The sequence below is a fragment of the Syngnathoides biaculeatus genome, chromosome 10 (assembly GCF_019802595.1).
Source record: "Syngnathoides biaculeatus isolate LvHL_M chromosome 10, ASM1980259v1, whole genome shotgun sequence".
Taxonomy (NCBI): Eukaryota; Metazoa; Chordata; class Actinopteri; order Syngnathiformes; family Syngnathidae; genus Syngnathoides; species Syngnathoides biaculeatus.
Genome location: NC_084649.1, coordinates 29,900,091 through 29,925,895, shown reverse-complemented (window position 1 = coordinate 29,925,895; position 25,805 = coordinate 29,900,091). Strand labels below are relative to the sequence as shown.

General features: G+C 41.3%; 1 protein-coding gene across 2 annotated transcripts; it reads left to right on the top strand.

The window, feature by feature from the left end:
- Positions 1-5: 5 nt before the first annotated feature.
- si:dkey-19e4.5 (UBA_like_SF and PTH2 domain-containing protein) lies at positions 6-23,969 on the top strand. Of its 2 annotated transcripts, none has more exons than XM_061833960.1 (7): positions 6-264; positions 12,691-12,814; positions 13,028-13,099; positions 13,205-13,276; positions 15,299-15,396; positions 23,218-23,332; positions 23,469-23,969. In XM_061833960.1, the coding sequence occupies exons 2-7, from the start codon at positions 12,704-12,706 to the stop codon at positions 23,553-23,555; spliced, it is 555 nt and encodes a 184-aa protein (XP_061689944.1). In that variant the 5' UTR covers positions 6-264; positions 12,691-12,703; the 3' UTR covers positions 23,556-23,969. The 2 variants fall into 2 exon arrangements, with proteins under 2 accessions (XP_061689944.1, XP_061689945.1); XM_061833961.1 differs by lacking the exon at positions 6-264 and adding an exon at positions 12,880-12,933.
- Positions 23,970-25,805: the final 1,836 nt, after the last annotated feature.

Sequence of the window (25,805 nt, the reverse complement as noted above, 5' to 3'; positions counted from 1 at the left end):
AACCAGACTACATACCGGAACCACAAAATGCGCTTGCTCTGTTGCTCGCAGGCTTGTCCGTTCTCTGGACAAAAATATTCGCAAGCATAACATATTCATCGCGTTATATCAATCGTGAACCGTTTATTCCAGTGGAGGCTTCAAAATTGACTAAACGCACACGTTCGCCGACAACGAGGGTGACAGACTCAGTCGCAGTTAAGAATAAACAAGCACGTGATTGTACCTGTAACTGAAGTTGTGACGAGTTGTCAACGACTATTGGTAAGTCATTACTGAACGTAGTGCTGTTGCACAATGCTTACGCCATCTTTCATTTATAAAGCGAGTAACAAGTTCAAGTCAAAATGCACTTATATCAGGTGTGTTTCCGAGTCTTGGTTTATGCCCACTTCCTTACATTTACTATGTGATTATGAAGCAAGTCTTTGCCAACATTTCATTTCCACAGCAGTGATTTCATCAAACGCTCATCATGGTTGGCTGTAACGTTTTTTAAAAGTATAATCCAGATGACCTGTATTTCATAGACGGTATTTGACTGACGTCACACCTTCCGATTTTGAACGCGAGCGCCATTTTGGTTTGGTGAATTCAAGTAAACAAACAGTAACTAAGCAGGAATCATTTCAGAAAAGCGTATGAATGGGGGCTCACTGCAATGTTATCGGTGGCTCAAAGGAAAGTGGGTATCTGTAAAGCGTTTTTTTTTTTTTTTTTTTTTTTTAAACTGCCAGCTGTGTTCAAGAACCAGTGCAAGAAAACGGACAGGGATGAGCATTTTCCGTGGATTTGTGGAATTCCAAGTTTTTTCAGCTGAAATGGATAGGTTTCTGAATACGTGACCACACTCCCAGGAGTCTCTTGTCCGCCATTTTGTGTGTCTGAGGCAAGGGAAGCGTCTATGTCAACAAAGCAAGCAAGCAAGCCCCTTTCGTCCGATAATATGGGCCACACATGCATACTTTGGCGCTGTACTAACCGCGCTGAATGTGGGCAAACAAAGAGGTAGTATTTTGATATTCCAAAGGTCGTTGTCAACGAGGGAAGTAAAACTCAGCGACTGTCAACAGAAAGACGGAACCTATGATGGTCGAGGATCAACCAAGCAGGATTTCTTCCTGATCCAACAAAGAGACACTATAAAGTTTGCTCGGATAATTTCGGAACGCGTCACGGTTTTAATTAAATACTTGAGGCAACAAGGAATGAATAAATTATATATTCTACACAAAGGTACGACAGAGAATTCTTTAAGAGAAAAAATTGACTTACATTTTTAAGTGCAGAGGGGGGTAACCAGTCAGACCTCTCTTCTATAACTGTCTTGTTATGCCGTAATTTTACTGAAGCCTCCATTGCAAAAAGAAGGTTAGCCACACGTGTGAACACACTTCTCCAAGACCAGACATACAGGTACAATGGCCGGAGAGAACGCAGCCATCTTTTTGGGATAGATCCAGGGACGTAGTAGTGAATCGAGGGACGTCGTAGTGGCTCAGTGGACCTCTGAGAATGTCTTACTCGAGCCGCCATTATACACTGATTACCGATCACCCGTTGCCGTACATCTTGAACCCACCCCTTACAAAGTCATTGTAGGCTTGTAGAGACTTGTAAGCCTTTAGTTCATCAGGGGTATATGTGCTCACAGAATTCACGTGATAAAGATATCGTATATGGAATGTCAGGGTAGCCTTCCACATCGTCACTCCAGTCGCTTGCTTGAAATTCATATAGATCTTTGCCGCCGGTGTCCTTCAATTTCTCCAAGTATCTGGCTTAAATCTGGTTTAAAGCATCAAACGTGTTTTTGTCAACGACGTTTGCATTTGCTTTAAACGTCGTCATAACTTTTACACCAAACAGAAAAATTAACGATAGAAAAAAACTTCACCATTCACCTACGTTCTCTGAATTCTTAGGACACACAATATGGCATCCGTCGCAAGGTATGATTGGTAATCAGAAACCTATCCATTGACATTTTTTTGAAACGTATAAATCCATCCATTTTTTTCACCGCTTGTCCTCACGAGGGTCGTGGCGAGTGCTGAAGTCTATCACAGCTGTCAACGGGCAGGAGGCAGCGTACACCCTGAACTGGCTGCCAGCCAATCGCAGGGCTCATAGAGAAAGACAACAGTCGCAATCACACATACAAGCAATTTAGAATGTCCAATTAATGTTGCATGTTTTTGGGTTTAGGGTTAGGCGATGAAGAAGTGATGGGTAAGTATGGCATTCAGCAAAGGAACTTTGAGGGCCAGATGGTGGTAGACTTCGCTAAAGGGATGGGGTTGGCAGTGGTGAACACTTATTTTCAGAAGAGAGTGAAACATAGTGACCTACAAGAGCAGAGATAGCCGGACAGAGGGATAAAGGAAGGAAGTAAAGGTGATTAAGGATAGCGATGGAAATATGTTGACTGGTGCCAGTAGTGTGCTAAGTAGATGGAAAGAGTACTTTGAGAAGTTAATGAATGAAGAAAATGGGAGAGAAGGTAGAGGAGAAGAAGCGAGCATGAATCACTGGGAAGTGGCATAGATTAGTAAGGCAGAAGTTAGAAAGGCACTGAACAGAATGAAAAATGGAAAGACAGTTTGTCCCGATGACATACGAGAAGAGGTATGGAAGCAATTTGGTGAGTTGGCTATGGAGTTTTTGACCAACTTATTCAATAGAATACTAGCGGGTATGAAGATGCCTGAAGAATGGAGGAAAAGTGTGCGGGTCCCCATTTTTACAAACAAAGGCTATGTTCAGAACTGTGAAACTACAGAGGAATAAAGATGACGAGCCACACATTGAAGTTATGGGAAAGAGTACTGGCGGCTAGACTCAGGGCAGAAGTAAGTATCTGCAAGCAACAGTATGGTTTCATGCCTAGAAAGAGTACCACTATTTGCCTTGAGGATGCTCGTGAAAAAGTACAGAGAAGATCAGAAGGAGCTACATTTTAAGAAAGCCTATGACAGAGTACAAAGAGAACTGTGGTACTGCATGCGTAAGTTTGGTGTGACAGAGAAATGTGTTAGAATAGTACAGGACATGTATGAGGGAAACAGAATGGCGGTGAGATGTGCCGTTGGTTTGTCAGAAGAATTTAAGTTGTTGGGACGGCATCAGGGTTCTGCACTGGGCCCTTTCCTGTTTGCGGTAGTAATGGATAGGCTGACAAACGAGGTTAGACTGGATTCCCCTTGGACTATGATGATCCCAGATGATATTGTGATCTGCGGTGAAAGCAGGGAACAGGCGGAGGAACAGAAAGATGGAGGTTCGCACTGGAAAGGAGGGTAATGAAGATTAGCCAAAGTAAAACAGAATATATGTGTGTGAATGAGAGGGGCAATGGAAGAGTTAAGCTCCAGGGAGAAGCGAAAGCAAAGGTTGACGACTTCAAATACTTGGGGTCAACAATACAGAGCAATGGATAGTCTGGTAAGGAAGTGAAGAAATGGGTCCAAGCGGGGTGGAATAGTTGGCGGAAGGTGTCTGGTGTTCTATGCAGTGATGAAAGTCCTCCGGATTTTCCCGGAATTATGGATTGGACGAGCATGCGTTTGAGTTTGTTGTTTAGTTTTCACGAGCGTAGCCATGTTAAGGCACTAACACTCGTCAGAGTCACGCCCCTCCCCTCGCATTCTCTCAAGACGTCGCTTATTTTGTGTGGTCTGGACATTAATTTATGTGTTTATTTCATAAACGTTGTTAACCAAACAAGCCTGCTCCAACCGGTATTCTTCCGGAAAGAGGAAATGTAAGTTAACCGTATTGAGCATGTATGATAGCGCATGTTCAGAACTGCTTCACGTAATGAAAGCGCATTTACGTCGAAAGTCATCAATATCATGGGGCATGTTAAAGGAAATTCAGTTACACCAGGGGTGCTCATTGCGTCGATCGCGAGGCAGTGTGACGGCTAAAAAAAAAAAAAACAAAACAAACAAACATTAGACTATCATCCATCTCGTCGCTTGATTCAGGTGTGGCCAATACCTCGAGCGCATGCACATAAAGGAGTGTTCTAGCAAGCTGGCCTCCTATTTACGGCATTCCCGTGGTTCCCCCCCCCCCCCCCCCCCAAAAAAAAAAAAAACAATACGTCACGATTGCCGACAGGAATGTTTGTTTACAATGTATCGCTAGCTTGTTGCCACGAACGCCGATTATTTTGAACTAAACTTTAACTATTTTCAAAACATGGCGGGCATAAAGTGTTCATGTTCATTACTTGACAGGCCAGTGCATTTAACTTTTCTTCAGATAAAGTTTGTCAGATCAAGAATTTATATTGATGAAAAATTTGAAATACCGTTTTATATCATGTTCTTCTAATATCAGTTGAAATTGGAAATTGTCATTTCTGCGTCATTTTAGTTATATATTTGCTGATTTTATTTATATTTTACAGTTATGTTATATTGATGTAAGTTATTTTAAGGCCATCCCTAATCACACCCACAACTTTATCTGCGAGCATGACTGACCACACCGGTACATTTTTCAAATGTGAGTGACTGTCCGTGTGTGTGTATGTATGTATGTATGTGTGTGTGGTGTGTGTGTGTGTGTGTGTGTATATATATATATATATATATATATATATATATATATATATTATTATTATATTATAAAGGGAACTGACTATACTATTAGTATTACTAGATCTATATCTCAGATAGTGAGCAATGTGGTCGAGTGTATCAGTACAACGCGACGTAAGAAGTTTGAGACTTAAAGTGCGGGTGACATCCCTATAAACATTCTAAAATAAATGTTGTAATGAAAAACACATAACAGTATTCACTTCAATGTCTATTCGGGAAAAAAAAGTGAGCGGAGAGAGCGTCATCCATGCACAAAGTTGCACAATTGAGTGTCCTTCGACATCCAAGTGGTCGCCATATAAGTCACGTCATCTGTCCTTGACGTCATCGTCACTTCCGCCGTTGAAAACGCGCAGTGCCTGCTACTATGGAAGCCGAACAACAGAGATATTCAGATTTTTCCAACACCCCTTCTGACACGGAAGCTCTTTTCGAAAAGGACAACACCACACAACCGAGTGAAGTTACCCGGGCAATATTACATTATTGTTTCGAGCCCTCAGGGTAATATTACACTATTGTTTCGAGCCATATTCAGATGATATGCCATTACGACCAAACCGCATACTGTCCGATCCACTTCCGCGGCTGAGATGAGCCATCGCGGCTCATCGCAGCCGGCCGGTGTGGCTTATGACGGAGCCGAGCAGTACTGCTTTGTGTTCACAGTCGAGCCAGCGCACTTCATGCTCGCACGCGACTGAGTAATGCATTCTTGGCTGGGTTCTTCAGAGCGGCCCCCATCGCAAAGCCCCACGCGCAGCCTTCACGGAAGATGTGACCGCCGTACTCGGCACCTCGGCCGGTGTGGCTGAGTTTCGGCCCGCCATGCTATATAAGGAGGGGATGGAGCCGAGCTATGTTGCAGGCTGTGTGAGACGTTGTCTGGGCGACGCGCACATCAACACATTTCATACGCGGATCTTTTGCTACGTTATGAGAGAGACGAATTACGTGGTCCGCCCCAAACTATTTTTTTTTTTTTTTTTTTTTAGTAGCTGTATACACACCTACCTTTTATTTGGAACCCATGAAGCTCTCGTCCTTTGCACCCGTGCAATCCATTTTTCACAACAAACAGTGTCTCTTTCAAACTTATGAAGGGTAATTCCATTCTCCCGAGTGTTCAAGCAATGTCCAGCAATGCAATGAGCCGGCATTTTAGCTAACACGAAGGAACAACGAGCTACTTTCGCGGAGGTAAAACTAATGGAAACAAACGAGTCCATGAGGGGCCGCCACTGTCCTTTTACGTCACTTCCTTAGAGGATTTTCATGGCGGGAGTTTACAAAAAGCTGTATTTGTCAAAATCATGTTTTGTGTTGAAAAAAAAAAAAACACATGGGACAATATTGGCTGTGGGTTTTTCATTAATAATATACCAAAAATCATCAATCGTTTGACGACACTTGAGCTTTAAACGTTAATAGTAATTACTCCAGATGAACTTCTTTGTAGAAATTCTAGGATATGTTTTCGTGTATTTTCTATATCTATATTATAATAAGTATAATGTGGGGAAAAGAACAATTTTAGATGTCTTTCTACTGAATAGTTCACTTAATTCATTTGTCTTGTGATAAAATGGCATATTTTAATGAAAAATGTGATTTTGTGCAATCCAGTGATGAGGAGATGGGGGGGGGCAAAAAAATCTGGCCTTGGCCCTTGCAGAACCTCTGCCCAATTTTTTTTTTTTTTTTTGGTCAAGGCTTGGAAATGTTACTTTGAATTTTTGTCTGAATTTTGTTCACAGATATCGCCAGAATGCACCACAGCCATCCATTTTTTCAAACATTTCCGGGGGGGGGTCATGCCCCCGGACTTCCGAGTACTCACATTTTGTATTTTCAGGAATTTTCACGAGAGTCCACTTTCATTTCTATCTATTTGACAGAAGACTATCTGCCAGGATGAAGGGCAAAGTTAATAAAACAGTGGTGAGGCCAGTCATGATGTACGGATTAGAGACTGTGGCTCTGAAGAAACAACAGGAAGCAGAACTTGGCGTAGCAGAAATGAAGATGGAGATGGATGTAGCCAATGAAGATGTGCACTTTGATGCTAATTCATTTCATTTCTGTTGTGTTGAATTTTTGAAATGTTTTGAAAATGAAAATGAAATTTTAGCTACATTTGTATGATAGACAAAATGCATTTCCGCTGGATTAGATCATGAATATTCCATCATGTCATATTAATAAAATTGTGGCATGGCTGTTTTTTTTCCCTTTTTGGAGTATGTCTTGAAACGATTGAAGACACGAATCATCAATATCATTCAATATTTTTACATTGATTAATAGAGACCAGTAACCACATATGTATTAAATAAGTATCTTATCTTGTTAAGTGGGAAAGTAACGTCACTAAAATACATTTGTACGAAGTACAGGGAATCCTCAATCTTCGACAGATCCGTTCCTACAGTAATGACTTAATTTGAATTTCGACTGAAGTCAGATTTCACCATTAAAATTATAATTTACGATGACCGCTGGGATTGGCTACACCATTCCTGCAAGCCTCGTGAGGATAAGTATCTCGGAAAATGGGTGGGTGTGGGTACTTTGTGTAAAAAAAAAAAAAAATAGATTGAAAAAAATGTAAGATGCTTCACTTGCTATTAGGGAAGGAAGGCTAGGGTGGTGAAGAATGAAGGGAGGCTGCGCCCAGCTATTGCTAAGTTACAAAGTGCAGGTAGTCGTTGCTCGTGGTAAATTCCTCCTCAGCATCCTCTCTTTTCTGCTCTTTCAAAATTAGGAAAATACGCCATGCCTTTTCCCTGAACATGAGGCTGATATTAAACCTACGTTGATTTCTGATGCTCAATCTATAACGTGGTGTAACCCGGTTAAAAGTTGGTACAGGTAAATGTTCACTATATAAGAGGAGCAATTAGGTTATAGGTTTTCTTTATGCAATGTGGTGGAATATCCGTTAAACTGTGTGTGGACTATTTTTTGTTGGAGGGATTTGTATTTAAATGTGTTTGATTCATTTGTGAAAAGGAAATACTTTTGTTGATTTAGTGTGGTAACCTGGGTTTTGAGAGAGAGAGGGAGAGAGAGAGAGAGAGAGAAAAGCTGGACGGTGTGACCGGGGGAGGTGGTTGAGAAAAAGGACAAAGTGAACGGTGGACATTTATCAAAAGTTGATCGTGTTTGACAAGGACTGTTGAAAGTTAAACTAGGATAGTTTGAGTGGACTACTCAAGTCACACCGTATTGGGGTGGAGTTAGCCACTACCACATAGGCTAAATGCATGCATGGGACTTGGCTTGGGCACTAGCAACCAGCTAACGCTGACTAGCAAGGCCTGTGTGGTGGGCCACGAAGGAGAAGACAAGGGCGCAAGCGTCGCGCTAACGAAGCTAGTGAGGCCTGTGTTTGGACTTCAAGGAAGAAATAAAGGACGAGGACCGTTAGGACACTGGACAAAGTAAAAACCACCTTCACCTTTCTTCATTCCTGCCTGGGGAAACACCGCAGTGACATTGGGGTTTGAATTTCGTTTGCTTTGCCGGCTGGATTCATTTTTGTTTGGGCCCTTAGCTTAGGTTAGCCTAGCTAATGTGTGCAGTGTGTACCTTTTTTGTTCTATTTACTGAATGACTGTTGAGTAAAGAGATTTGCTTTTCTAACCTTTTATTTTGTGATTAAATGTTCACACTTTTTGTTACATAACCAGGTGTATTCTTTGACTATCTGCAAGACAGAAGTGGGGAGTTTATATGATAGATAGGTTAGCTACATTAGTTAACCTTTACTCATAAGGGAAACATTATTTCAGAGACTTTTTGATTGAGAATTAAATGCACAAGTAAAGAGTAAAGTTGTAAAAGACATTTAGAGTAATTACCATTGAGTTAATTTATTAGTTTCCTACTTCGGAGTGAGGAAAGAACTGGTGGCTACCTCATCGAAATATTTTATACCCGAGAGGCGCTACTCTAAGTAATCTTTCCATCTCAGCAACGATCAAAGAACATTGCTTTGTGATCACTTTATCCCTCATAGGGGCGAAACCCTTCACGTCCACTAAAATACGGTCTTTGTCCTTAATAATAATCGCCATGGTCATCCGACTGAAGCCCAAGTTTTTATGTCCTTTCTCCATTTTTTTTTCCCACGGTCATTGCTTTTCCTTGTCTAGCATTGCGAAAATAAATAAATAAACCCAGCTTTCTTCTTTTGGGCCATAATGTGTAAAAAGGTGGGTAAAAAGGGCAAAAACAAAAAAAGCGCACAAACACAGATAAGCAGTATGCATGAGCAAAGCAGAAACACCACGGTGCTGGGGCCATTATGGCAGACAAGACGGGCATCGTAAAGTCGAAACGTTTTAGTCGACACCGTCTTAACCCGAGAACTCACTGTTTATGCTTTGAGATTTTTTTATTCTGTAGTTATAAAGCAGGTGTCCTCACTTTTCTGCCCCAAGAGCTACTTTTCAGCCAGCCAACCTTTCGCAATCAACTAAAACTAAAAGTTATATTTGGTATAAATGAAACATAAATTTTTCCATCTGTTTGAACAAATAGGAGTGATGGTCACAGCAGTTCTTTTGAGTGTACTGAGTCACTCAAATCAGATCCTTAAAGGGCGACTGTCATGAAATGGATGATTTTTAGTATGTTATTAATGAAAAAACGTCAGCCAATATGGGCCCGTGTGTTTTTTCACCACAAAATATGATTTTGACGTATACAGCTTTTTGTAACTCCCGTCATGAAAATCGTTTTGAGGGATTTGTTTTCGATAAGAAGCAGGAAGTGACGTAAAGGACAGTAGCACCCCCAAGTGGACTCGTTTGTTTCCCTTAGTTTTACCTCCGGGAAGGTAGCGTGTTGTTCCTTCGTGTTAGCCAAAATGCCAGCTCTTTGCATTGCTGGACATTGCTTGAACACTCGGGAGAATGGATTTAGCCTTCATAAGTTTGCAAGAGACCCGGTTCGTTGTGAAAAATGGATTGCATGGGTGCAGAGGGGGAGAGCTTCGTGGGTTCCAAATAATAGGTAGGTGTGTATACAGCTACTAAAAAAAATAATAGTTTGGGGCAGACCACGTAATCGGTCCCTCATAAGGTAACATAATCGGTCTCTCATAAGGTAACATAAGATCCGCGTACGAAATATGTCTGCGGGTCGGACGGCGCCGGGGTGCTGCGGTGAATCTGAAGAACGCAGCCGAGAATGCCTCACTCAGCCGCGTGCGCGCAGTAATGGGCCTCGGCTCGACAGTGTTCATCAAGTACTGTGGCGGCTTTGAACAACCTCCTAAAAGCAGCACCGCTCGCCTCCATTACATGCCACCACGGCGCCGAAAATCAGCCACACCGGCTGAGGCGCCGCGTTCACGGGTTCTGCGAAGGCTGCGCATCGGGCTTTGCGGACGGGGGCGGCTCTGAAGAACCCATCTGAGAATGCCTCACTCAGCCGTGTGCGCACAATAATGCGCCCTGGCTGGACGATGTTCATCAAGTATTGCGGCGGGTGTGTGTGTGTGTGTGTGTGTGTGTGTGTGTGTGTGTGTGTGTGTGTGTGTGTGTGTGTGTGTGTATAAACACATATATCCTGAGCAGTCCCCTATCATCACTACAGTAATCCTTCATGTGTCCCAGTTAATTGGGACCAGAACCACCCACAAAAAGAGAAAAACCGCGAAGTAGGGGGCATGTATTTTTATGTGGGTACTAGAATGTTTAAAATGTACATACATTCAGGATTTATACTTTGCAAGTTTGAGAAAAACTGAGGTATTAAGTTCAATTTCTAACTGTAAAACCTGATGCTGCACAGTAACATTTTTATTGCAGTAAATAATTAACATTCCTCACTCAGAGAATCTTCTGCTGGGATGCGTTGTAGGTGTACAGAGCTGAGTTGTTTTACCTTTCAGATGAGGTTTTTTTTGGTACAAAATGTTTAAAATATGTCAACAGTACAATACGTATAAACCTTTATTTATTAAAACCCTGTGCTGCACAGTAACATTTTTATTGCAGTACATACCTAATTACCAATCCTCACTCAAAGAATCTTCTCCTGAAGGTGCTGATGGTGTAACTGAGGTTTTTATGTTTGGGAAAAACATAGTGATGGGGTGTTATTGTCTTTGATTTATCTTCTGCTTCAAAATTTCCCTGTATAAGGACATAACCCCATCAACACAATTGCTGAACATGACGGCTCATACCATATTGTTATCAATGTATTGCAATATAGTATAATATAAATACTATAATATAGTTGTTGTAGGCGGAGGAAGCTGCAGCATACAGAGGCATGCTTCTGAGGCTGTAATGCTTTTGAATTTTTCAAACCAACCTTTGACCTTTGCTTGGCGAAAAGCTTTGTCCTTGTGGGGGTGAATCAGTCTTTGCAGCATTTGTGCTCACTTGAGGTCTGTCAGCACTTCCTTCAGCCTCTTCATCCCTAGCAGGATTTGATCGTAAAGGGCTTCACCCTTTGTCCTGATCATGTTTCTGTGCAAACTCGCCGCCTTTTTTCTGCAATCCACTATACGCAGAGCTCATGCAGCTTCCATTTGAACAATCCACTTATTTCGCGGAGTCACCACACGTTTAGCTTCCTTATTAAAAGTTATTGAAGCGGTTTTCCGGGTGTTTGCCAGACCAGACCAGAATTTCATCAGAGCCTTCTTGAAGTTGTGGCCTCACTGAACTCCTCTGACACCCATTTTTTCCTTTTTTATCTCATCGACCACCGAAGCTGCATTCCTCTTGGCCAGCCGGTACCTATTGCCTGCCTCGACAGTCCCACAGGTTAGAAATGCCTGAAAGAACTCATTCAGCTTGACGGCATCTGTCCCTCTTGGTGTCCACCAACGTGTTTGGGGGTTGCCGCCCCAACAAGGGCCAACCACCTTACGGCTGTAGTTCAGGTCGGCCGCCTCAGCAAAGGAGGCGCGGAACATTGTCGACTGAATCAATGTCTCCCCCCACACCCGGAACATGAGCAAAGTTCTTTCAGAGATGGGAGTTTAGATTCCTTCTGACAGGGGAATCTGCCAGCCGTTCCGAGCAGACCCTCACAATATGTTTTGCCTGCCACGTCGGACCGGCTTCTTCCCCCACTGTTGGAGCCAGCTCACCACCAGGTGGTGATTAGTTGACAGCTCCGCCCCTCTCTTCACCTGAGTGTCCAAGACATGCGGCCGTAAATCCGACGACACGACCACAAAGTCAAACAAACTGCAACCTTGGGTGTCCTGGTGCCAAGTTCACATACCCTTATGCCTGAACATGGTATTCGTTATGGACAATCCATGATGAGCACAGAAGTCCAGTACCAGAAAGGCTTTAATAATTGCACCAGAGACACAGAGGAAATGATTGTGTACATTTGTACATTTATGATTCATTTACATTTCAAATGTGTGATTGTTTTCATGTGCTTCACTGACTCAAAATTAGCTGTTAGCTTGAAGAAGCAGCTGCTAGTGAAAGCTATTGCCGCAAGGATGTCAGGACTTTGTTAAAATCAATCATGATTACACTCACTGCGTAGTACGTCGTTACTCTGGCTAGCAAATCAGTCATTACATCGCGCCTTGACAGATAACGAAGAAACAAATAACTTCAGTTCTTCATTATACCAGTTCAGTGAATGAATCACTCAGTTCCTCAGTACACCAATTCACTGTACAAATTGCTAAGTTCCTTAGTTCATTTAAGTTCCTCCTCTTCCTCTATGGTGCTGCCTGACGCTGGCTACTCATTGGTTATTTGCAGAAGATAGTGACATTGCTGGTCAGTTGCAAATAAGTCCCGCCACTGTCTGAACGCTGGCTGCTGATTGATCATTTGTCGACTCCCAGACGCCCATGCGACTCTCTCACCACAGACCAGCAGGTGGTGGGCAAGAGCTGAAGAATGAATGAATGAAAAGAATGAATCATTTTATAAACTGATTCGCTTCAGTTCATTCACCCAAAAAATTTGTTGTTCCGAACACATCATTCGCAAACGTAACAACAGACAAATAAATACAGATTTTTCACGCCCTTTTTGTGGACTGATTTTAGTGTTGAGTTTTTTTTTTGGTGTTCCAGTTTGCAATTGAATATGGAGCCATCGAACCAGTCAAGCCTCCAAGACTTTGCTCCTCAAGATGTTAACCCTGTGTTTCTGCAACAACTTCGGGAGCTGGATATTCCAGAAGAGGCAGCTAAACAGGTAGAGCAGTAAACTTAGTTCCAAATATTTTTTGTACTTTGACTTTCCTATCTTTTGGGGATTAGGGATTGATTGGTCAGTGATTGGATAACTATCAACTGGTCACAAGGATGGTTAAGGTGACTAGTGCATGTTTTATGTTTGTAAATTCTCATATCAGGGATTGGTTTTATGTGCCCACACACTGATTTGTAATTGTTCTCATTTATATAGGCACTCCTGTGCACACAGAATGTTTCTGCTGAGGAGGCGGCCATTTTCTACTTCAACAAACTGGAGAATGAGGTGCCTTTAAAGCTAAGCTTAGTCCTAACAGGTACACATTGTTTTTTTAGACCTCCTAAGTTTGTCCAAAACCATATCTCATTCTCTCATGTGTCTCCTCTACAGGAGAGAGGTGAAGACCTCATGTACAAAATGATGTTTGTAGTCAACATGGACCTTGGTATGGGGGTTGGAAAGGTACATTTGATGGTGTTTGCTTAGCATCACTGTTAATCAGAAACCCTTTAATTTTAAATTTGGTCAATGTAAATTTTTGTCCAAATCAATACTGTCATTCAGTCCCCACTTGGCTCTGTCATTTTTTACAAATTACAGACCAAGTGTTGTTGGCTTGCTGTCTTTGACAATGAATTTTAATGGCTCAAACATGCTGTTATATTGGTTTCCATATAAAGTTTTTTTTTTTGACGGGTAAAGATTACGCCTGATGCCAGTGATGTTTGTAAAACAAGTTATTTTTAGTATGTGGTTGTCTAAGTACAACCAGGTAAATTGACTTTCTATTTATTGATACAACAAATGTTGTGGTAAAAATAATAGCTGTCCCAGATCACTAGGAAAATAAATTACTATTTTTGTTAGAATTTAAACTTCTACATTGGTAAGTTTCATAAAGGTATAGAAAACCAACAAACCCAACAGTCATGATGTGCATGCTGCTGATTCTGTGAACCTGAATCATAACTGAAAGGGGCATGTTAAAAATAGCAGTGCTGAGTTCACTTTGTGAGTTAATTGATTCTTTGAAAAAAATAGTTATTAAACATATGGCCCATGTTAAAGGATCAAGTCAATGGACGCTACATATCCTGGCTGTGCATTAGTCCTTGAAAAACACTAAAATTGGTTGTTCAAGGCATTCTTCAGAAGAAGTGTTTTGACTAAGAAAGTAATAAAAGAGGGCTAAACCAATTAAGTGCAGAAATTTATATGGTCTTCTACTAAAGCAGAGTGGGGTCCAAGGACCCGCAGGGGGAGAAAAATGTCTTTCCAGGGGCTCCGTGATCTGAAGACGAAAAAATGAAATTGAATGGCATAGCTCTGTCCAGCACTACATTATTGGCGAAAGTTTAGGTTGGGGTTCCGGGAGCTTTTTGAATGACTCACTCGGGGTCCAGGCCCAGGTTGACTTTGGGAACCACTGTATTAAAGTGACATCAAATGCTTTAAGATGGCAGCCAAATCCATAAAGGCGAAGAAGAAAAGAAAAACTATTCACATGGATCAGAGAATAACCAAAACAAATTTGTCACTAAATTGAAGTTTAGGAGAATATTAGACAAGGCTCACATTATGCACTATTGTACAGTTTTGAATTTCTTTCGGCTTGTTCCGGTAGGGGTCGCCACAGTGTAAAATCTCAGATGAACGCTCATATTTGTTTGGCACAGTTTTTACACTGGATGTCCTTCCTGACATAACCCCTCTTGGACAGTAGAGCCCCCAGTGAGATACGAATTCACAACCCCTGGTTTACCAAACCAATGCTCTAACCACTTTAGGGATTTGCCAGTTTGGACCCTACGCGTGTTCGATAATCGAGGAAGATATGACCAATGACTAAAAAAAGTTAACGGCAAATGCATTTATTACAAAGGAATGTGCAGTACAGACGTCCGGGTCTTATCTAGGTATCTGCCGCACACGAGACGTGTGTCTTCTGGCAGGATAGCCAAAGAAGACAAGAGCTGCCCGATAACTCAAGGTTTTTATATGTGTGGGTCCATGTTAAAAGTGGCTGATTTCTCTCCCCCCAAGTCTGGTCATGGGCCGGGATGGTAGCTTTCCGCTCCTTATCTGGTGTCGTTCGTCTCCACGGCGACGCCTGGGAGAGGAGGATGCCATCAGCCGGTTTTCTGCAGACAAAGATCAAGGACAACCACTGGCTTCACAATACATTCTTGTCTGATTAGCAAATTGACAACACTTTATCTGTTGATTTATTGTATAAGGTCATATTTAAGCAAATAATGAAAGTGCAATAAAAGTAAAATAGTCTTCACCACCGAGCTATGGGGCCTCTGTACTATTGTACAGTTCTAAGACTATTCTGAAATGCAACCATCATAATAAACTTGGCTGTGAATTTTTTTTAATTCATTTTGCACTTGCAAGTTTAACAAAAACAAACTTCTGTATGGTATAACGTCAACTTTCAGCTTTGGTATCTACCCGGGGTTATAAATAAATATTGTGTAGGTTGCAGCGCAGGTTGGACACGCTGCTGTGGGGTTGTACCAGGGTTTGCAAGAGAAAAACAGCTGGAGGGAGATGGCCCGGAAGTGGGACCGCACTGGGTAAGATCTTCAAAATTATAAATTTGAGATGGAGAACTGGCTTTGTGTAAATACCACTCATTGTTATACAGTGCTGGTGGAGGGGGGTGTACTGTATTTAGTAAGCCACCAGTTGTGAAAATGCTCCCACTTAAAATGATGAGAGCCCTGTCATTTTCATCAAAGAATGAATGTGATTTACAACTGCACTCCCATTCACACTGCCCGGGATCCATTTTCTAAGCAGCTTATCCTCACAAGGGTCGTGGGAGTGCTGGAGCCTATCCCAGCTAACTTTGGCCAAAGGCTGACTACAACCTGTACTGGTCGCCATTCAGTCGCAAGGCATATGTTGACAGTGGGTTCATAGGAAGCATTTCGAGGTCCTTGAAAATCTTTGGGGGAGTTAAGTCGGTGTTGCCCAGCGAAAGCCCCAAAATGTCACTGGTCTAGAGGGGATCTTCATGGAGAAATGTGTGACCTTGTAAATATTTAAAGGGCCACTGTCATGAAATGCATGATTTTTAGTATGTTATTAATGAAAAAATGGCAGCCAACATGGACCCATGCGTTTTTTTCACCACAAAACATGATTTTGACGTATACAGCTTTTTGTAACTCCCGCCATGAAAATCCTCTCAAGGGATTTGTTTTCGAGAAGAAGCAGGAAGTGACATACAGGACAGAACCGCCCCCAAGTGGACTCCTTTGTTTCTATTAGTTTAACATCCGGGAAGGTAGCTCGTTGTTCCTTCGTGTTAGCCAAAATGCCGGCTCGTTGCATTGGTGGACATTGCTTGAACACTCGGGAGGATGGATTTACCCTTCATAAGTTTGCAAGAGACTCGGTTCGTCATGAAAAATGGATTGCACGGGTGCAGAGGACGAGAGCTTCGTGCGTTCCAAATGACAGGTAGGCGTGTAAACAGCTACAAAAAAAAAATAATAGTTTGGGGCGGACCACGTAATTGGTCTCTCATAACGTAACAAAAGATCCGCGTACGTATGACAGGCGTGTTAAATGTGTCGATGTGCGCGTTGGGCGCCATCGGGCTGCTGCGTCGCTTCGCCAGCGAAGGCAGCGCGTCGGGCTCGCGGACGGCGGCGGCAGCTCTGAACAACGTAGCCAACAGTGCCTCACTCAGCAGCATGCGGCGACAACGCAGTAAAGCACCCCGGCTTGACGGTGTTGTTCATCGCGTACTGCGACGGCTATGAACAACCCTCTAAACCAGCATGGCTCGGCTCCGTGATATGCCACCTCGGCGCCGAAAATGAGCCACACCGGCTGGCTGCGATGAGCCGCGACGGCTCATCTCCGCCGCAGAAGTGGATAGGATGGGGAGGCAGTTTGGCCATGATTGCATATCATCTGACTATGGCTCGAAACAATAGTCTAATATTGCCCGGGTAACTTCACTTGTTTGTGTGATGTTCTCCTTTTCAAAAATAGCTTCTGTGTCAGAAGGGGCGTGTTCGTCTCCTATAGTAGGGTCCACCGGGTGTTTTCATTGGCGAATATCCGGGTGACGTCACAGACGGGATGCAACCAATATGGCGAGCACTTGGATTTCATAGAATGACACTTCTGCAACTTTGCGCGTGGATGACGCGCTCTCCACTCACATTTATTTTTTCGTATAGACATTGAAGTGAATAATGTTATGTATTTTTCATTACAATATCTATTTTAGAATGTTTATAGGGATGACACTTGACCTTTAAAGGAAAGATTTTGACCTTGGTCACTGCCAACAAAGTATGGAAATGAACTTTTGTTATTTAGCAAATATTATTTTCCACCTTAATTTGCTAATAAATTGTTTTGAAACCAGACTGATTTTCTGGTTTGTTTTTTTTTAAAGAAGAATATATATTTTCTAATTCTCATTGTCGCTCATAGGTGAGGTATACCAATGATGAAAATTATGGGCCTCACTCATCTTTTTAAAATGGGAGAACTTGCACAATTGGTGACTGACTAAATACTTTTAGTTCCCCTCAATATACAATATACCACAGGGGTTGCCAACCTAAAATGTTAAAATTATTTTTTTCAGCGCTTTCTGGAGAAAATGACACCACGTAACAAGTCTGCTGTACGATGGTCCTTTAACTTTAATTTCCATTATTGATGCATTATGTTTTGTTACATTGATGAAATTGTGGAAATATATTTTTGAGGATTTAAAAAAAAAATGGAACGTGCCTCTTATAATTTCAGAACTCCCCATAGTAATAAAATGCAGCCTGCAATTATAAAAACAAAACAGCTGCCCTTTGAACAGGTGATGAGTATAAAATTAAAAAATAATAGTTTAAGTTTGATTTCTGTGCATTATCTTTAGTTGTCGGCGAATACTATTGAGCACGTGACGTCACCGTTTTCAACGGCGCCATATTGCTGATCAAAAAGAGCTGCTCGGCAGTCTAGGGGACATTGAACTGGAGCACAATTTTCACAATGCCCGAGACTTGTGCTGTTGTTTGCAACAACAGACGAGACCGATATTCAAAGAGGTCATTCTATAGAATACTAGCTGAAAAGATGAGAAAAATCTATGGATTTCGGCAATTAAACGTGATTGATGGTGCCCAACCAAATCCACACGACATTTCAGGTAGGAATTATTCTACTCAATCTCAAATTCCCAAGCAGTATTTACAACTCTAAGTTGTCTCATTTGAAAATGTGTGTTTTTATAAAAAATGCGCCAGGGAGTCAGTCGTCTCCAACATACACGGACGCGTGTTGTGGCCACACGTTAAACTTCGGTAAACCTCACCCCGACAGACTTTTTTTTTTTTTTTTAAATATGCATTGTTCTCAAATTAGTCCTATGCATATTTTAAAAAAAGAAAGTAAACCGTCTGTTGCAGAAAGATTTACGTTGTTTAACGTGTGGCAGCAACACGCTTCCGTGTACGTGGGCTAAAGCCTATCCCAGCGGTTAAGATGCAACCTGCTTTTCAAGTGATCGAAAGTATTGGAACAGAGGTTATTAAATTATACATTCAATAACATTAAGTATTTGTTGATGTAAGCTTTACTTTACTAGGAGGTCTGCTTCCAGTCTTCATGCTGGTGGCAGCTTAAACAGAAGGGTCTGACCAGCCCGATTGTAATTCGATAAATCCTGCTGATTTTGGACCGAATGTTGTGAATACTCAACGTGGGACGCTCCTGGCGACGACTTCAGTGGACTAAAGCCACCGTCTGTGCAACCTTCGTACCAAAATTGGAGTCGTATCGTTCACGTCAAAGCAGCTCAGCCTAAGTTAGTCCAGCTGGGACTGCTAACAACAAAAGCGTCTGTTTTCCAATATTTACTGAGGAGGAAAACATCAAACGCTAGTACCTACATGTCCTGGAAAACCTACGTATCGTATACAACGGGGATAGTGAGTACCAATAAGAAATTGGGCGAGTGGAAAAGCCAACTTAAACTTGCTTATCGGCCTAGTATTCCTTAGATTAGCTTGCTAGCAACTAGACGCATTTGTGATCAATTTGTGGGTGTTGAAGAAACATCGAACGTGAGTAACTTCATAACTTATACGACGAGGGCCGTGAGGACTTAGGAAATTTAGCAAGTCTTATCTTAGTACCCAAATTGGGGCCGTACCATTCGCTTTGAAGCTGCTCGGCCCAAGTTAGCCTAGTGCGCTAATGTTATTACCTACCTAGAGTATACAACGAGGACCAAACATTAATCGTCGACTCAACCTTGAACTACTAGTGATGGCCATTGTAGTTTGAATCCCCTCCATCCACGTATCCTTTAAATTACCATATCCTTTATATTTTTAACACAGGTATTATGTGATTTGTGTACCTTAAGTGCTGACTATTTATTGTAAATGCTTTCATTTGACCTTAACTTTAATTTAGAGTAGGTAGTATGTAAATTGCATGAATTAGAGGGGCGTAGGCAGAAGAGTGAAGCTCCAGGGAGAAGAGACAGTGAAGGTGGATGACTTCAAATACTTGGGGTCAATAATACAGAGCAATGGAGAGTGTGGTAAGGAAGTGAAGAAACGGGTCCAAGCGGGGTGGAACAGTTGCCGGAAGGCGTCTGGTGTTCTACGTGACAGAAGAGTATCCGCCAGGATAAAGGGCAAAATTTATAAAACAGTGGTGAGGCCGGCCATGATGTACGGATTAGAGACTGTGGCCCTGAAGAAACAACAGGAAGCAGAACTTGAGGTAGCAGAAATGAAGATGCTGAGATTCTCACTTGGTGTGAACAGGTTGGATTGGATTAGAAATGAGCTCATTGGAGGAACAGTATGTTGGTAGAAGAGTGCTGAGGATGGAGCTGCCTGGCAAAAGAGCATGAGGAAGACCAAAAAAAAGGTTGATGGATGTTGTGAGGCAGGACATGAGGACAGTGGGTGTTAGAGAGGAGGATGCACGAGATAGGCTTAGATTGAAAAAAATGACGCAGTGGCGACCCCTAATGGGACAAGCCGAAAGAAGTTCGTAAGACTTACTTTGCAATAATTCCCATCAAGCCTGCGACCCACTGACTTCACCATACTGTTGCATTCTTAATTGAAATGCTTTCCCAGGCCTTTATTGCAGCCTCTTTGAGTTCCTTTGGTTCTGGGAATTTCACCCTTCAGTCTCCTCTGCAGGACGTAAAATGCGTGCTCTATTGGCTTAACCTCCAGTGATTGGCTTGGCTAGTCAAAGACCTTTTACTTTTTTCCCATGATGAAGTCCTTTGTGCTGCCAGTCTGTTTTGTGTCATCGTTTTGTTCCACGATGAAGCTTCTCTTGGATTAGTTTGGATTTGTTTTTCTGAAAATTGTCGGACTTTTCTTTTATCTTTTTTATTTTTTTGGGGTAGACTTTAGTATTCATTCTCCTGTACTATTGTAAGTAATCATAGTTGTATCCAGAAGCACCCATTCAAGGCCAAGACATATTACGTCCACCATGCTTCAGAGGTTAGCTTGGTTTTTTTTGGATCATAACAAGGTTCTTTCTTTCACCATACTTTGGCCTTCCCATCACTTTGGTAAAGGTTAATCTTGGTTTTAGCAGTCCATAGCACTTTGTTCCCAAATTTTTGTGGCTCATCTCTGTACTTTGCAAAATCCAATCTGCCTGTCTGATTCTTTCAGATGATCAGTAGTTTGGATTTTATGGTATGGCCTTTATATTTCTTCTCCCAGAGTTTTCTTTATACAGTGGATTGCACACACCTGGCTTGTGGAGGTTTGCAGTGATGCCCCTATTAATAGTTTGTCTTTGGGTGTTTTTCCACAGCTGTGTGTTTCCGTCATCACCTCCTTTTGATACCCTTGGCCAACGTCTTTGTTTGTTGCTCAGTCTTCTAGTTGTTGATTTCTTTTTAGGACATTCCAAATTGTTGTATGGATTATGCCCAGTGTTTCTGCAATATCTTTGATCATTTTCCCCCCTCTTCTCTCAGCTTTAAAATTGTGTGGGTTTGTCCCCATAAATAGCTCTGTGGTCTTAATGTTTGCGTAACAAATAATAGTTTTCATACCAAGAGAGAAAAACACAACTGTTTAATTTAAAGGCAACACCTGAGCAACTCGAAACACCATCAGCCACTTGTTCTAATACCCATCAGCCACTTGTTCTAATACTTTTGCCCACTTGAAAAATGGGTGTATTCAAACAGAAGGTGCGCTGTCCTGAGTTGTTCAACTCATCCATCCATGCATTTTCTGTACCGCTTTATCCTCATAAGGGTCGCAAGCGTGCTCAAGCTTATCCCAGCTACCTTCAGACAAGAAGCCGGGTGTGAGAGGCACCTTGAACTCACTCCCAGCCAAACGCAAGACACATAAACCACACATCTAGATGTAAATAAAGTAGTGTTCAAAATAATAGTAGTCCAATGTAACTAAACAGATTCATCCACATTTTAAGTATATTTTTTATTGCTACGTCAAACAAGTTACCAGTAGGTGCAGTAGATTCTCAGAAAACCAACAAGACCCAACATTCATGATCTACACACTCTTAAGGCTGTGCAATTTGTTGGAAGGGGTGTGTTAAAAAAAATAGGGGTGTGGCATTCAGTCAGTGTGGTCATCAATTTTGTAAAATACAGGTGTGAATCAGCTGGCCCCTGTTGAGGATGAAGCCAGCAGTTGTTGAACATTTATTGCATTTCTCTTTGAAAGCCTTAGGAAAGAAAATGGGTTCATTCAACAGATTCTTGAGAAGAACACCATACTTTGTACAAATACAAAGTTTGATTGTCAAAGGGAAACCTTATGAAAAGGTGCAAAAAAATGATAGGCTGTTCAGCCAAAGTAATCTCCAATGCCTTAAAATGGAGAGCCAAACCTTAGAATGTGGCAGTACATGGAAGACAATCAAAATTGAGTGCAGAATAACCAGCATGGCAAAGGCTCAGCCAATGATCAGCTCCAGGATAATCAAAGACACTCTGGAAGTGCCCATAACTACTGTGACAGTGAGAAAACGTCTATGTGCAGCTAATCAATTTACAAGAATCCCCCACAAAGAGGCTACAATATACCAAAGAACACACCAACTGGCCTAAAGAGAATTGGAGGAACATTTTTTGGACTGATGAGTAAAATCATTCTTTTTAGGTCCAGGGGCAGAAGAGAGCTTGCGAGACTCAATGCCCCACAGATGTGAAGCAGTTATAAAAACTGTGGTCATACAACTAAATATTAGTTTAATGATTCAAAGGATTGGTAAATCCTGGAAACAAAAAAAGTTTGTACAAAATAGATTTGAGTTTGTAAAATCAATAGCAGAATGCTATTTTTTTCCAACACCCCCCTTTCAAGAAATTGTCCAATTGCATGGCCTTAATTATATTCAATGCCCAAGTATGCAACAACATCACAAGGAATTTGTCTCCAGCCGCCCTGGTACGACATTCATATTGAGTATTGCATACTGTACAACAAGGGAGTGAAAATGTTACAAGTATTTTCTGTTTGCTGTTTAAAAGTCCCTACTTTTAAGGAGACAAAAGCAATATGACCAAATTTCTCCAAATATACTGTGATAGTTGGATTAAGCATCGGCCCACTTGTCAAGATGGCATCCCTTTCTAAAGGCACGGCCAATCGACCCATGCTTAATCCAATTTTTAAACAAGCACATTTGTTTCGGTATATTTGTATGTTTTGTAAACATTTTATACGCCTGTGCACCTCCATCACCTTTTTGTCATCCACAAAACTTTTAAACTGATGCTGCTCTTTTTTTGTTTGTGTATGTACGTGTGGGGTAGGGGCAGACACACAGTTGCAAGATTGGTCTGAAAAATTACCAAAGTTCCACCCATCTACTGTATACTGCTTCTCCTCAGGAGAGGGTGGGTGAACTCGAACCTATCCCTACAGACTTCAGGCAAAAGCTCCAGTATACCATTGGCTAGTTGCCAGCCAATCCCAAAATTCACCGAGTTGACTTTCCTTTTGTATACAGTAGTGTCTGATCACAGCCATTTTTTTGTGAAAGCAATGCCGGTCAGCGATAATATATAAATATTGAATTTAATTAAATTGAATTAGGTCATTCCTTGTTCCTGGTTGGATATGAAAAAAGTCGGTTAATTTTAATATCACCTTACGATTGTGAAAATAAGTTTTTAATTCACGAAATAGAACCACTGCACCAACCTTTTGGCCCCGTTTAAATCTACCAACTCAGCCGATCTCTGGTATGCAAAGTTTGGTCCAGATTTTAGCATAAGAAGAAAAGAAAACACCTCTTAGAATCTTTTATCATAGCCACTTTTCCTATTTATGCCATCTACTGTTTCGTGTGTGTGAGTGAGTGATTGATTGATTGATTGATTGATTGTGATTCAGAGCCAAGAAGATTGTTGTCCGGGGTACCAATGTGGCTCATCTTTTAGAGCTGCAGGCCCAGGCCATGAGCCTCAGTCTGCCGACTTACCTGGTACTGGATGTTGGGCTAACTCAGGTGAGAAATATCTGTATGTGCATGTGTGTTGTGAGAGTATGAGCTCAATGATTGGCTCTTCTATATCACACACAATCTACTGTGAATACAATAAAACTAAAACTATTGACTAAAACATCCCAACTTGTCTTGATAGGTGGCGTCTGGTTCCCGTACTGTCCTAGCTATCATGGGTGAAGAGGAAGTTGTTAACAATGTCACTGGGAGTCTGAAGCTTCTCTGATGGGCTCAAAACCTGAGGAAGTAATGCATCTGTGATTCCTCCAAGTATCCAACAGAAGGCAACATTTATGAAGAAATCTGTAACCTTTAAAAACACACGGGTGAGGAGGGTGCCCACACAATTATTTTCTTGAACTATTGTATTGGGTGGCCATTCAGTTGAAGAGATGAGAAATCTCTTTAAAAGTGAGTCTAAAGGTTTTGGAGTTTTGACATTTTTGGTGTTTTGTTGGAAATTTTATTCAAATTTATGAATGCTGTCATTACATAATTTGGCTTTGTATTGAAATCAGTCAACCAATTATGGTTGGCAATGAGTATTGTAGTTATGATTAATTATTTAGGATGCTGACATTCTGGAAAAGAAGGTTTTTGTATAAATTGGCCATCAATTACTGGCATTTAAAACAACAGTTACTGCACCCCCCCCCCAAAAAAAAAAATGGGTAAAAGGCAAAATTCAGTAACTATACCTGGTGTGGTCCTTCATGGTTGTAGTTTTAAAAAACATAATTGAATGCTTTGTTTTTGCCATAACTAAATTATTGCTTATGTGCATGTAATGAATCTGTCTGATTATGTAACATACACTAATCCTGGTCCATCAAATGTTATTTTCAAACTGTTGTTTATCATCATTTGCTATTTCACAAATTCCTGCCTTAACTTAGATTAGCTTCTTAAATCACATGCATATGGGTGATTATAATTAAACAAATGTTAGCCTCCCATTGTCTCTCCACTTTCATTTTTTTTGTTTGATGGCAATTTTGATTTTATTTGCTCTGAATTGAGACTTTTGATATACTTTACAAAATGCTATATGTTACTCCTTAGGCAAACCATAAATTAGAAAATACATAAAATATGTATGCCACGTATGCAGTGACGTAGAATTAAAAACTAGACTGTGCACAGGCCCCTTTCACGTAGTAATTCGGCTTCAACTTCTGGTCTGGGCATAACATTGCTTTGGGTACTATTTCACTTGAGAGTTGACATCCTTACAATTGTACATTGTAAAACACAACATCAAATTTAGTTGAAATACGTTAGGTTTAGCTTTTATGGTGTCAATATGGTTAATTCTTGTTGCGCTGTTGGCTGTCAAAACCGGGCAGACAGTTGCAAAGAAGTAACTTTCCACCAGTAAGTTTGTTTCACTTTAACCTTCATTAGGCCGTAGGCTTGAACTTGAAGCTTAAGTAACATTATTTATCCTGAAATGTATGAATGACTACTTTTTATTAGAAGTCCCAGTGTAACTAGTAACAGTGGATAGGGCGAATAGATGGATGTATGCAATGTTGCTATTGAAATTATATCTTGAGAACTTTTTTATATTACTCCAGAATACCATCAGATAAGCATTGTATGCAATTATGGGATCATGCCATCAATCGCATTGATGCAGTGACGAAGAACCAATGGGTGCTATCAAGATATGTTTGTTCTGAACACTTCAACGAGGACTTCCATTTCTCCAAACACATAGGCATATGAAGAATCTCAAGAAGACTGCGATGCCATCTTTTTTTTTTTCTTTCTTGAAAGCACAAGGTAGGAAACTTTAAAGCCCAAGTGTCATCCCTATAAACATTCTAAAATAGATATTGTAATGAAAAATACATATAACATGATTCACTTCAATGTCTATATGAAACAATAAATGTGAGCGGAGAGCGTGTCATCTATGCGCAAAGTTGCATAAATCTCATTTTACGAGATCCAAGTGGTCGCCATATTGGCTGCATCCTCCGTCCGTGTTGTCACGCGGATATTCGCCAATGAAAAGACGCGGTGCAGCCTAACTATGGGAGACAAACGCGCCCCTTCTGACAGGAAGCTCTTTTCGAAAAGGAGAGCAAACAACAGAGTGAAATTACCGGAACGATATTACACTATACACTATATAGGCATGTATTATGATGAGACTAAAATTTTAAATTGAGGGTGTTATGTATAATGTGGTTAGCGGCTATGCCCCACAGGTAGGATGTGACATAGAGTTGAAAGAAATTCTGGAAGGAACTAGATGAAGTAGTTCTGAGCATCCCAGACAGTGAGAGAGTTGTGATTGGTGCAGATTGTAATGGACATATTGGTAAAGGAAACAAGGGCGATGAAGAAGTGATGGGTAAGTACGGCATCCAAAAAAGGAACTTTGAGGGACAGATGGTGGTGGACTTTGCAAAAAGGATGGAGATGGCTGTAGTGAAGACTTATTTCCAGAAGAGGGAGAAACATATGG

Excerpts from the sequence above, each read along its gene's own strand:
- si:dkey-19e4.5 (XM_061833960.1), top strand. The coding sequence starts at position 12,704 with ATGGAGCCATCGAACCAGTCAAGCCTCCAAGACTTTGCTCCTCAAGAT. Across the intron at positions 12,815-13,027 it reads CAGAAGAGGCAGCTAAACAG|GCACTCCTGTGCACACAGAA; the intron begins GTAGAGCAGTAA and ends TCATTTATATAG. Across the intron at positions 13,277-15,298 it reads TTGGTATGGGGGTTGGAAAG|GTTGCAGCGCAGGTTGGACA; the intron begins GTACATTTGATG and ends AATATTGTGTAG.